Below are 12,033 nucleotides of genomic sequence, written 5' to 3' on the forward strand. Positions count from 1 at the left end.
GAATGCCACTCGCCCAAACGATGTCCCTCAGCACAGGGATTTAGGACACAAAATTCCACCTGGGCATATCATATTTCCCCGTGGATTGGATGTTGTAGAGTTGGGGAATACCTGAACTCTGTTGTCACTTGAAGTCGGGAGGATCCTGCCGTGAGTTTTATCCCAGAGATCCTGCCCTGACTTGTATCCCAGAGCTGGCCTGTAACCCAGGCTGTGGAGGAGCACATGGGTGCTGCTCCCGTGCTGGAATTACATCAGCACTGCCCAAAACAGGTTTGCAGAGAGGGCTTCTCATCCAATTCATTCCCTACATTGCTCAGCAGAGTTTAATTAGACTGGCCTGGTAAAGTCAAGCCTTAAACCCATTGCCTAAGGGCACTCTGGTAACAGCCTCAGGGTTTTTTTTATTTTTTTTATCCCATTTTTTGGATAAGAAGGATGGGGAGCTGCTCGGTGGTGATTCACATGGCATGGTCTGATATTGCGTCATGTCCTCTCTCTTGCCTCATGGCTGGACACAGGCCATCTTTGAGGATGGATCTCTGGCCTTGCTGGAGCTCAAATTCTGCTTGCTTTGCGGGAATTCCAGGGGGAAATCCCGGCCTGCATCAGCCCAGTGTCCTTGGAGCAGGTGGCTCAGGTGCCTGCCCGGCACCGCTTTTATCCCGGTTCTCTTGCCGCCGTCAAGGGCTGTGGGATGTGTTCCATCCTCTTTCATCTCCGGAGTTCAACTCCTTTTGGGATCACCTCAGGAGAAAAACAAATCGGGGATGGAAGCAGGGGAAGTTCAAAGTTTGATGCTTTCCCGAGCTTTTTCTCCAGACTTGATCCCCCAAAGAGGAAAAGCTGATGAAGAATTCCTGTGCCTCCAATTCTTCTGCCTCCAGGCTTTCTTGAGTTGTTTACTGTGGGTGAAAAGTCCTCAAACCCGCCGTGCTGGGTTCTCCAACTGATAGTTTGACCAGGGATGGCAGCAGGGTGCTGCGGGCTGATAACCTTATCGTGCATGTGTTGTGTTCTCTGTAAATGTGAAAAACGCCAATCACTTGTTTTTAAAATTTTAAAAGTTTAATAGTAATAAAATGGTTATAAAATTAGTAATACAATTAGAGTAATAATAATTTGGACAGTTTGAATTAGGACAATATGAGACAATAAAAACAAAGAATTATGGATGTCTCGGTACCTTTTTCTGGGCAGCATGAGCCCGAAAAAGGACCCACATTAACAGAGGATTAACTCTTAAAAACAATAACCTGTTGAATATTCATACACTGCATACAATGCATAAATTCCATTCAAACACAGGATTCTGTCTGGTCATCATCAACTTCTTCCTCTTAATCCTGACAGCGTCTTCGGCGTCTTCAATGCGGGAAGAATTTTGTTTCTTCTGATAAGAGGGCAATAAATTCTCTTTTTCTGAAAGATTTAGGTGTCCCGTGACTGCTATTTTGCTGCAAGTCCTTTCTTTAAAAAAAGTATCTTGCATGGCATAGTTTCTATTTTAACATTTTTTATAACCTAAAACTATATTGAACACACTACTTAAGAGAATTAATACAGCATTACTTTCTAACACAACACATATAATATTCATTATAATATTGGCGAAAAGCCAATCATAAAATAGGCATTTTTCACAGTAAAGAAATGAAATCCTGTGGCTGAGGGGCCCTCCCAAACTGCAGAAAACGCTGTGGTGTTGCTGTGATCACCCTCACAGCGTGGCAGAGTTCAGGCAGGGAAGAAACATGGATTTTTTTCCCCCTATGGAAGGGACAAATTGTCCCTTCACTCCCAGGACTTCCAAGACCAGAATGGGTAAAGCTGTTGTGGCTGGAGCTCCTCAAGTGGATTAAAAAACTTCACAAACTTGCAAATGTTCCTAGCTGGAGAAAAGGGGAGCAGAGGCAGGTCCAGTAGAGCCAGAAGGTGTTGGAGGGACATGGATTTGATCCCTCTGAGTTGGGGTCCGGAGCTGGCCCCGTTCCTGGCCTGGATCGGGGCTCTGTGGCCTGGTCGTGGGGGGTGTTTGTCCTTGCCATGGCCTTGATGCCTTAAGTTTTAGCTTTCATATTTTTCAGTTTCTGTGCTGCCTAGGTGTGCGGCTCTGAGCTTCGTGTGGTAAGCTCCCTCCACAGAGCAGCCAGACAAAACAATTCCTTTTCTAGCCTGGGGCCAAGGACAACCGCTACAAGTTTCAGGCCCAAAAGCATAAACAATGGTGAACTTGAGAGAAAAACAGGAAGGATGGGACTTTGCAACGTAAAGCTATAATTGGACAATTAACTCCAATATGGTAATGAACCAAGACCTTTAAAAGTGAGAGACCTCGTGACTGGTCGTCCATTTTGTGACCATTCTGGCTCATCTTGTGTGCAGCCGTGGCTGGGCTCTTGTGCTGCCCAAGGTGCATCCATTCAGGATATCCTTTTTATAAATCCCTACTTTATTTTTCTGTCCAGCCTCTGCTCTGGGTGTCCACCCTGGCTGGTGTTCGTGGTGGTTTGTGATGTCACCATCACAGAGCCCCGTGACCTTTCCTGACCTGGGGCAGCCAGTTCTGCCTTTCCTGTGGCGGGAAGCTCGGGAGGAGGAGGAGGAGGAGGCAGGAACCGGTTTGCAAACTCCATTGTTTCGGTGTTCTAGGCAGCTTCTGACTCACGGCAGAAATATGCTTTAACTTCACCCTCGTGTTGGGGAGGGGAGAGGAGAAGAGTCTCCTGCAGCCCGTGAGGCTGTGGCATGTCTGTCCTGACACCCCGGTGAGCCAGGGGCAGCTTTATATCCCTGGATATCCAGCTTTATATCCATGGATATGCAGCTTTATATCCATGGATTGTCACCCTGGTTTTTTAAGATTTTCCAAGCCTTCTGATGTTGACATTCTTGTAAGAACTTTATCACACACTTCCTGTAAATAACTCATTGTTTTGCATTCTTTTATGGAAGAAGAGAGAATTGATGAACTGTTGGTTTGACCAGTGTCATTGGAGAGGTGTCACCGTCACCCTCCAATCCGCTGTCACTTTTGGAAAACTATAAATGCTAGAGCCAGAAAATAAACTTCCCTTTTTTCCTTCGCCTTGAAAACGGTGGTGTGCTTGCGTTCTTTCATGTTATATAGTGACAATGGATATCCAGTTTTATATGCATGGATATCCAGCTTTATATCCACAGATATCCATGGAGCAGCTCTGTGCTGGCTCAGAGGCCGATGGGGTTGTCCCCACTGGGGACATTGAGGTGCCCCAAAGCCCAAGGGGAGCCTGCTGAGCATCGTCCCTGCTGTGGGGCAGGAAGGATCTGAGGCAGCACAAAAAGGGTGTGGAGAGCTGAGGGAAATGTGACTTTTCTTCCTGATCTTCAGCAGAATAACAGGGAAAACAGAGTGACAGCCCAGGGGTCTGTGCTGGGCGCCGGAGCCGCCTCCCAGCCTTGACACGGGGCTCTTTCCTGCCACAAACCCTTCCTCTTGCCGACTCTCCCCTTCCACTGGGGCTCTTGGTGCACTCGGAAACTGGGGGAGGAAAAGGGTCCTTCTCAGAAATTGGGAAGGAAAAGGGTCCTCAGAAACTGGGAAGGAAAAGGGTCCCTCTCAGAAACTGGGGGAGCAAAATGGTCCCTCTCAGAAACTGGGGGAGGAAAAGGGTCCCTCTCAGAAACTGGGAAGGAAAGAGGTTGTTCTCAGAAACTGGGGAAGGAAAAGGGTCGTTCTCAGAAACTGGTAAGGAAAAGGGTCCCTCTCAGAAACTGAGGGAGGAAAAGGGTCGTTCTCAGCAACTGGGGAAGCAAAAGGGTCGTTCTCAGAAAATGGGAAGGAAAGGGGTCGTTAGCGGCTCTTTGCCCTGCTGATAACCTGGCAAGCAGAATTCCCCTGCAAACCTCCAGATCTCTTCTTGGCTTTGCCAAGGAAAAACTGGCCCTGTTTTGTGGGGAGTGCCTTTGGCTGAGGTGGCTCTGAGCCATCCCAAAGCTCCTCTCCTGCTTCACTGGGCACAGCAGCTCTCACCCTGCCCTTTCTCCCGTTGCCCGATGGATTGGGGTGGTTTTTAACCCGAGGTTTTCTGTATTTTTTAACAGGCAGCCCCTTGGGAAGCCAGTGCTGTCACCCTGGGGAAGAGGGACAGCTTGGATTCCTTGGATCTAGGCTGGGGAAGGGAAGATGATTACTACAGGAAAAGCGATGGTCTCTATTGCAAGAAGTGCCCTGCAGGTGAGATGGCCTGAGCGCTGGTCCCACCCCTGCAGCCTCTCTGTGCTCCTGTTCCTGTCCTCGCTCCTCCCGAGGGGCAGCAGAGCCCCAGCTCTGCCCTGCTCCACTGTCACGGATCTAAGCCCTCATTTTGGGAATATTTTCCTTTTCTTGGCTCATTTGCCTTTGAGCTTTGCTGGTGGTGGAATCGCAGAATCCTTCAGGTTGGAAAAGCCCTCCAAGGCCACCAAATCCAACCTGTGCCCGATGCCCACCTTGTCACTGAGTGCCACTGAGTCCAGCCCTTCCTGGGACACCTGCAGGGATGGGCACTCCAACCCTCCCTGGGCAGTGCCAGGCCCTGAGCCTCCTTTCCATGGGTAAATGCCTGCTGTGCCCACCCTGAGCTGCCCTGGCCCAGCCTGAGGCCGTTCCCTCTGCTCCTGTCCCTGTTCCCTGGGATAAGATCCCAAATCCCCCCGGCTGTGCCCTCCTGGCAGGAGCTGTGCAGAGCCACAAGGGCCCCCTGAGCTCCTTTGCTCCAGGCTGAGCCCCTTCCCAGCTCCCCCAGCCCCTCCTGGTGCCCCAAACCCTTCCCTGTGTGTTCAGAGTTTCCCTTTCTCTTCAGGCACCTACCTTACCAAGGAGTGTGAGGAGCAGAGAGGCTCCAGCACGTGTGAGCCCTGTGGACTCGGGGAATACATGGAATATCCAAACGCCCTCCTGTCCTGCCAGGAGTGCTCCAAGTGCAAGGAAGGTACGAGCTGGGGGGAGCAGGGCTGGTGGCTCAGGCTGGGTCCAGCCGAGCTCTCTCAGAGCACAGTGTCACCTGCAGTGTCCCCAGAGGGTGGCTGGGGCTGCAATCTGGGCCAGACCCACATCTGTTAAAGGCCACAGATCCACATCTGTTAAAGGCCACATCCCTCATGCAAAGCTTGAGCACGAGACTCCGCACAGAGCAGGAGGATGAGGCTCCCAGCAGCACTGGCAGCTGCTGGTGGAGTTTGATCCAGGCACTGCTTTTCCCTTGTGGGGCAGGAGAACTGGCACTCAACAGCAGGGAGGGACCTGGTCCTGCCCAGGGTGGGAGCCACGGTGGAGCTGTGTCCCCTCTGTCCCACAGATCAGGTGGAGCTGAGTCCCTGCCAGCCCCAGAGGAACACGGTGTGTGCCTGCAGCAACGGCACCTTCTGCCCCCCGGAGCACCCCTGTGAGATGTGCCAGAAGTGCCAGCCCAGGTGGGTCTGGGGCCGTGGTGGCTGTTGGGGAAGATGGAACAGGAAAGCCTTATAAATACAATTGTCTGGTGAAAGATTTTGAGAATATGGAAACTATAAGTGAGATTGAAATGAAAGCAAGCTTTGTTACTGAACAACTGGAAAACAATGGTGTGGCCGGCTGAAGGGGATCCCCTTTTGGTGGAACAATTCCCTCTGCTTGCAGACAGGCCCAAGGGTCAGAGCAGACCCTACAGCTTGGCAGGAGGGGCCCAAAGAGGAGTTTTTAGGGTTTAAAATGTAACACAGGATGGTAATGTAGTGATTCTTATAGGCTGTATGGAAATGCTGTAGGATTTGTATCTTGTACTAGATTGGTTAGTGAGAATCAGAATATTCAACACAGAAGAAGATTTATTGTGTTAGAATGAGAACTTGGGCCTCTTACCCATTTTACTGTCTTATGCTTTTTCTCTCTTGCCTCTTTACTCTCTTACCCTCTCATCCTCTCTCCCCTCTCTTCTCTCGGGCCTGCTCTGAGCTGTGCCTGGCAGCTCCCAGCAGGGCCCTTTGCAATAAACCCCAAGTTCCACGACTTGGCTGCAGAGATCTCTCGTCTCCATCCATCCCGAGCGTCCTACAGGTGGCTCCTGTGGGGTTTGTGCTGCTGAGCCACAGCTGCTGAGCCCACCCTATGTCCCCTCTCCCAGGTGTCCCAAGGGCCAAGTGATGCTGAAACCCTGCACACCCTACAGTGACCTCCAGTGTGGTCCTGACACGGCCGCCTTCCCCTCCTGTGAGTCGGGAGGGCTGAGGGATGGGGTGGGAGCTGCTGCTGAGGCCAAAGCAGGAGCAGCTGCTCACACCCTGCTTTATCTGCTTCAGACCTCAAGGCCCTCACAGGGATTGTTGCGATAGCTGTGATCGTGACTGGGATTGCTGTCTGCTGCTGGAAATGCCGCTGCAGCTCCCCAGGTGAGTGCAGGAGACCCCTGGAGCACCCACCTTGGCCAGGGGCTCTGCACTGCTGTGGGCTGGGTGGGAAGAGAGACCCTGGGAACACCCACCTGGTGTGGGAAGAGAGACCCCAGGAACGCTCACCTGGTGTGGGCAGAGTGGGAAGAGGGTCCTGCCTGGGGGAAGAGGGATCACAGCGCTCTTTCCATCTTCCAGGGGATGGGAGACCCTCGTGCAAGAATCCCTTAGAAACTGTGGTGAGTTCCTGGGATGGCAGGGGGGAATGGCTCTGTTTGTGGGCTGGGGTAATGTCCCCTGTTCCCTCTGCTCCCCACTTGGCCAGCAGCTCCTGCGAAGGCTGGAGGAGCAGGGGGATGAATCTCACCCAGAAGTTTCTGGAAGGCTGGAGGAGCAGGGAGATGAGTCTCACCCAGCTGGGAAGGCTGGAGGAGCAGGGAGATGATGTGTCTTAGCCAGCAGTTTCTGGAAGGCTGGAGGAGCAGGGAGATGAGTCTCACCCAGAAGTTTCTGGAAGGCTGGAGGAGCAGGGGATGAGGGTTATCCCTGCAGGGTTGTGGTAGAGCTGGGCCAGGCAGAGGAGGCTCTCTGGTGGTGCTCTTGGTGCTTCCAGCCCCCTCCTCAGTGCCATTAGCACTTTCCTGGTGGCAGTGCTGGCACATCCAGAATCCACAGTGGAGATCCCAGGATAGGGGTGGGCTGTGCTTGCCCAGAGCTCCTCCAAGCTCGAGATCCATGCCCTTGGATCCATGGCGTGTTCCTGCTTCCCAAACCGCCACAGTTTGTGTCTCTCCCTTGCCACTGAACTCCATGTTTCAGAAGATGCTGTGGTGCAAGACAGAGAACGTGGGCACAGAGGACAACAACGCCAACACGGAGACAGAGAGGGACAGGGCAGCAGAGAGACAGGTACGTGAGTGGCACCCCCTGCCCCGGCGTGCCAGGCCAAGATCTGATCATCCTGGGGAGCTTCCAGGGCTGGGCTGCTCAGGGGGATGGTGAAGGGTCTCTTTGTGGGGTCAGCATGGCAAAATCTGCTCGTGGCAGTCGAGAGAGTCCTCAGAGCAAACACAGCTCTGGTGTCCCCATCTCGGGGGCTGCTGCCATTGCAGAGAGGAAACATGGAAGTCCTGAGGCTGGGTGGATCAGACAGGGATGTTCTGGGGCTGATCAGACATGGATGTTCTGGGGCTGATCAGACAGGGATGTTCTGGGGCTGATCAGACATGGATGTTCTGGGGCTGATCAGACATGGATGTTCTGGGGCTGGGTGGATCAGACATGGATGTTCTGGGGCTGATCAGACATGGATGTCCTGGGGCTGATCAGACAGGGATGTTCTGGGGCTGATCAGACATGGATGTTCTGGGGCTGGGTGGATCAGACATGGATGCCCTGGAGGTTGGTGGTGATCTCCTGTGCCAACAGCCCTGGGACAGAGGGAGAGGGTCTCCAATCCCCATTAATCACACACTGCTGCTGGGGCTTGGTGGGTGCAGGAGTGACATTGTCATTGCAGGGGTGACATTGTCATTGCAGGAGTGACACTGTCATTGCAGGAGTGACACTGTCATTGCAGGGGTGACATTGTCATTGCAGGAGTGACGTTGTCATTGCAGGGGTGACACTGTCATTGCAGGGGTGACACTGTCATTGCAGGAGTGACACTGTCATTGCAGGAGTGACGTTGTCATTGCAGAGGTGACACTGTCATTGCAGGAGTGACACTGTCATTGCAGGAGTGACGTTGTCATTGCAGGGGTGACACTGTCATTGCAGGAGTGACACTGTCATTGCAGGAGTGACGTTGTCATTGCAGGAGTGACACTGTCATTGCAGGGGTGACACTGTCGTTGCAGGGGTGACACTGTCGTTGCAGGAGTGACATTGTCATTGCAGGAGTGACACTGTCATTGCAGGGGTGACATTGTCATTGCAGGGGTGACATTGTCATTGCAGGGGTGACACTGTCGTTGCAGGAGTGACGTTGTCATTGCAGGAGTGACACTGTCATTGCAGGAGTGACATTGTCATTGCAGGAGTGACGTTGTCATTCCAGGAGTGACATTGTCATTGCAGGGGTGACACTGTCATTGCAGGGGTGACACTGTCATTGCAGGAGTGACATTGTCATTGCAGGAGATGCTGCCAAGTAGGAGTGAGAGACCCTGGAGGACTCTGGTTCCAGCACCAGAGACTGAACCCAGTCAAGGTGAGTGCTGGGGCCCAGGGGAAGTGCTGGGCTGGGATTGCTGTCCCTGCTGCCCGTGCTCTGAGCTGTCCCTTTGCCCCTCCAGTGCTGAAGAGCTACTTTTACACCTTTGGGAGGAAAGTGCCCAGAGATGACTGGAAGAGATTCGGCCACAGCCTGAACCTGGAGGACAACGACATCACCACGGGCAAGACCCTGGATGATTTCTACGACATGATGCGCAGGTGGCAGAACAGGGAGGGCTCCAAGGCCTCTGTGAACACCCTGCTGGACACCCTGGAGCGCCTCAGCCTCGGGGGGGTGGCAGAGGACATCTGTGACACGCTGGTGCGGGAGGGACGTTTTCAGTACGAAACGAGCTGAAGGAGCAGGGCACACGCCCTGCAGATGTGAAAAACTCAGAACAGCTCGATTGGAGCTGTTTGTAGCTGTCCTGTGCCTCTGCTTTTGAAGCCATCATGAGTTCAGCTGAGCCAGGAGGAGCTGATCCTCATGTGAAGCACAAGCCTCAGGCTCCTCTCTCTGGAGTTACAGGTTCAATGTTGGTTCTTCCTCGTGCAATCCAAGCTGGTTTCTTGACTTCACTGGGTCAACACCAAGAGATTCAAATAATTTCAATCTGCCTTGGACCATCTCGGAAGCATTGGTACTACCCAGATTTCTTTGAGATCTGTGCAGAGAAGGGGTTTTGGCATCCCTGTGCTTTTGAACTGGATCATCCTTGATTCACAAAGGATTCCTGGCATCATGAACTGGCTTCTGCTTCTAGAACATCTCTAAGTAAGCTTCATTCTGCATGCTTGGTGGTTCTGCAAGCACAGCTGGGATCTCGGGCTCTTTTTTGTGACCTAAATTTTTAGGTTTTCTTTTTTTGTTTGTTTGTTTTTGTTTTTGTTTACATGGTTCTGCTTGTTCTTAGGAGCCAGTTTAAAACTGCCCTTGGAGGGGACAGGGGGGAATGATTGATTTTGCACTACGGACACTGGGGTTGCCTGGGGAAAGGGACAATGCAGGGGTCACCCAGCCCAGCCCCCTGCCAGGATCAGGGACACCTTCCTCTCCATGAGGTTTCTCCAAGCCCCATCCAGCCTGACCTTGAATGTTTGCCAGGATGGAGCAGCTTATCTGGGCAGCCTTTCCGCCAGTGTTTACCCACCTTCATTATGAAGTACTTTTTTGTTAAATCTAACATAATGTGAATTTCATTTGGTTAAAGCTATTCCTGTGTCCTGGTACTGGAAGGGCCTTGAAGGTGTCCCAGAGCCTTCTCTTCTCCAGGCTGGACAATCCCAGCTCTCCCAGCCTGGCTCCAGAGGGGTTCCAGCCCTCGGACCAGCTCCGTGGCCTCCTCTGGATTTGCTCCAGGATTGCACATCCTTGTGGAGGCCCCAGAGCTGCAGGCGGGGTGGGAGGAGAGGGGGAGAATGCCCTCGTGGCCCTGCTGGGCCCAGGTGAGCCCCGTGGCTGTGGGGTGGCTCTGCTGTCCCTCAGCGTGCAGGGGTGAATGCACAGCGTGTGAGCGTGGCCATGGTACCTCCTGCCCGTCCCAGGGCAACTTCTCAAGCACTGCACCTCACACAGAGCTCAGGGACAACCTAGCTGGGAAAACTACTGTTTTACTTGAGCTGCCACCCCAGTCCAGCCCAGTACATCACCAGTGTGGTGCGAGGGTCCTGAGCACCCTTCATGCTGCTCCCATTCCCCCACCCTCCAATAAGACAAGCAGAACTTTTGTACGTATTTATTTAGTAACTGTAAACTTTACATATATTAACTTAAAAGCTTTATAAAAATATTGTTTTTATGCATGGTTGTGTGTTTTTTACAGAGCTCTGGCCCAGCCAGTTGCTTGTCCAGTGTTTTACGTTTCTGTTTATGAAGGTTTACTTAAAAAAAAAAAAATTCTCCTGATTTTCTCGTCTGGTTTGATTTGTTTTCCCCCCAGAACTCTGCTGAGGGGTCTCAATGGCCACCAAGGTCCAGGGTCCCAGTGGACACCAGCTGCTCCATGTGGCACTGAGGACTCAGCCCATGGAATTAATGCTCAGGGACGGTCCCCACCAGTGCCCAAGGGTCCTTTGTGCCAGGGAAAGCCCTCAGGAGCCATCCTGGCCTTTGTTTACCCCAGACCAGAGCCCCGTGCCAGAGCAGGGGGTGCCACTGTCCCTGTGCCTGCTCGGGGGGCTCCGGCTCCACCAGCCAGGGCTCTGTGTTGCAGTAGCTGTGTTGCAAATCCATGCAGTGCTTAGTGACAAAAGGGCTCTGCTCAGCCCCCCAAAAACGCCCCTGCAGCTGCTCCCCAGCCCCTGCACTGCGGAGGGGGTGCTGAGGAGGGTGGGGCTGGGGTGAAAAGCAGGAGCTGCTGTTGAGCTGCCCGGAGGGTTCGTGCCCAGGGGCCCCTCCTGGGCATTGCCCGGTGCCCCCTGAGCATGCAGGCCTGGGCACATGCGGGTTCAGTGCCAGGGCTCGCGTCCCGGCCTGGGCAAGGCAAACAGGACTCAGAAGCAGCGGCGAGTGCCCAGGCTGTGTGAAAAGGAGAGAAAGTCGTGGTCCTACCTGCTGGCCGGGGCTGCCAAGGGACACAACGCCGAGGGTGAGGAGCCACCGCGCTCCTGCATCGAGGCTGAGGGCGGCCATGCACAAGGGGAGGCTCCAAGGTGCTCCAGGAGCAGCGTGGGGTGGGAGGGGATGCCCCAGGAGCATCCCTGGTGCCTCTGCAGGGATGGGCTCCAAGGAGCTTTCCCCATCCCAGCTGGGGAGGGTGAGGAGGTTCGGGTGCCTCCTGCCCTGCCTGGCAGCCCTGCAGGTGGGACAGGCAGAGTCAGTCCGATGGAAAAGCCGCCTGGTGTTGTGCCAGGGGTGGGTCCTGCCAGGCCTGGCTGTCCCTGCCCGTCCCAGGAGCGCTGCGAGGGGGGGACGGCATCACCCCAGCCTGGCACAGGGATGTGCCTGCCCAGCTGCTCCTCCCACACACACAGGGACCACGCCGGGCTTTTAAAATACCATTTATTACAATGGAGCCTTCCAGGCTAAAATCCCCAGCCGAGGGCTCGGGGTTGGTTTCTGGTGTGGCAGATTGAGGGAGTGGGTGTGGGTTTGGGGTTTTTTTTTTGCTTTAAGTTTCTGTCTAAACAAAACTGAAGAGTTAAGAACAGGGAGGAGAGGACTCTGGTCCTCTCCATGCCCTGAATTAGGACAGACCCCACGTGCAGGGGAAATCCTGCAGTGCCTGGAGGCATTTGGGGACCAGGGTCCCCTGCCCTGTGCCTGACCCTGCTGCGAGTCCAAGGGGGTGGCAGGACCCCCACGCTGGCTCCAGGCGGCGAGATGCCATCAGACACCCAAAGCACATCCCAGAGCTTCTCGTTCCAAATCAAAGTGGAAGCTGGATGTGTTTCATTTAATTCTTCATCTTCTTCTTCCTCATGCTG

The 12,033-nt window shown here is 53.5% G+C and overlaps 1 protein-coding gene across 1 annotated transcript; it reads left to right on the forward strand.

Annotated features, from left to right (window-relative positions):
* The first annotated feature begins 3,135 nt into the window (after positions 1-3,135).
* LOC102033914 (tumor necrosis factor receptor superfamily member 10B-like) lies at positions 3,136-9,578 on the forward strand. The gene is made up of 10 exons (XM_031065701.1): positions 3,136-3,249; positions 4,087-4,219; positions 4,827-4,955; positions 5,322-5,436; positions 6,126-6,211; positions 6,301-6,390; positions 6,589-6,629; positions 7,210-7,299; positions 8,530-8,602; positions 8,688-9,578. Exons 1-10 carry the CDS (start codon positions 3,136-3,138, stop codon positions 8,963-8,965), a joined length of 1,149 nt encoding a protein of 382 aa, XP_030921561.1. The 3' UTR covers positions 8,966-9,578.
* The last annotated feature ends 2,455 nt before the right edge of the window (positions 9,579-12,033 follow it).

This window comes from Geospiza fortis, unplaced genomic scaffold (genome assembly GCF_000277835.1).
Source record: "Geospiza fortis unplaced genomic scaffold, GeoFor_1.0 scaffold1807, whole genome shotgun sequence".
Taxonomy (NCBI): domain Eukaryota; kingdom Metazoa; phylum Chordata; class Aves; order Passeriformes; family Thraupidae; genus Geospiza; species Geospiza fortis.

Coding starts and splice junctions, on each gene's coding strand:
- LOC102033914 (XM_031065701.1), top strand. CDS start 3,136: ATGGATATCCAGTTTTATATGCATGGATATCCAGCTTTATATCCACAG. Junction 6,630..7,209: donor AGAATCCCTTAGAAACTGTG/GTGAGTTCCTGG, acceptor TCCATGTTTCAG/AAGATGCTGTGGTGCAAGAC. Junction 8,603..8,687: donor AGAGACTGAACCCAGTCAAG/GTGAGTGCTGGG, acceptor TTGCCCCTCCAG/TGCTGAAGAGCTACTTTTAC.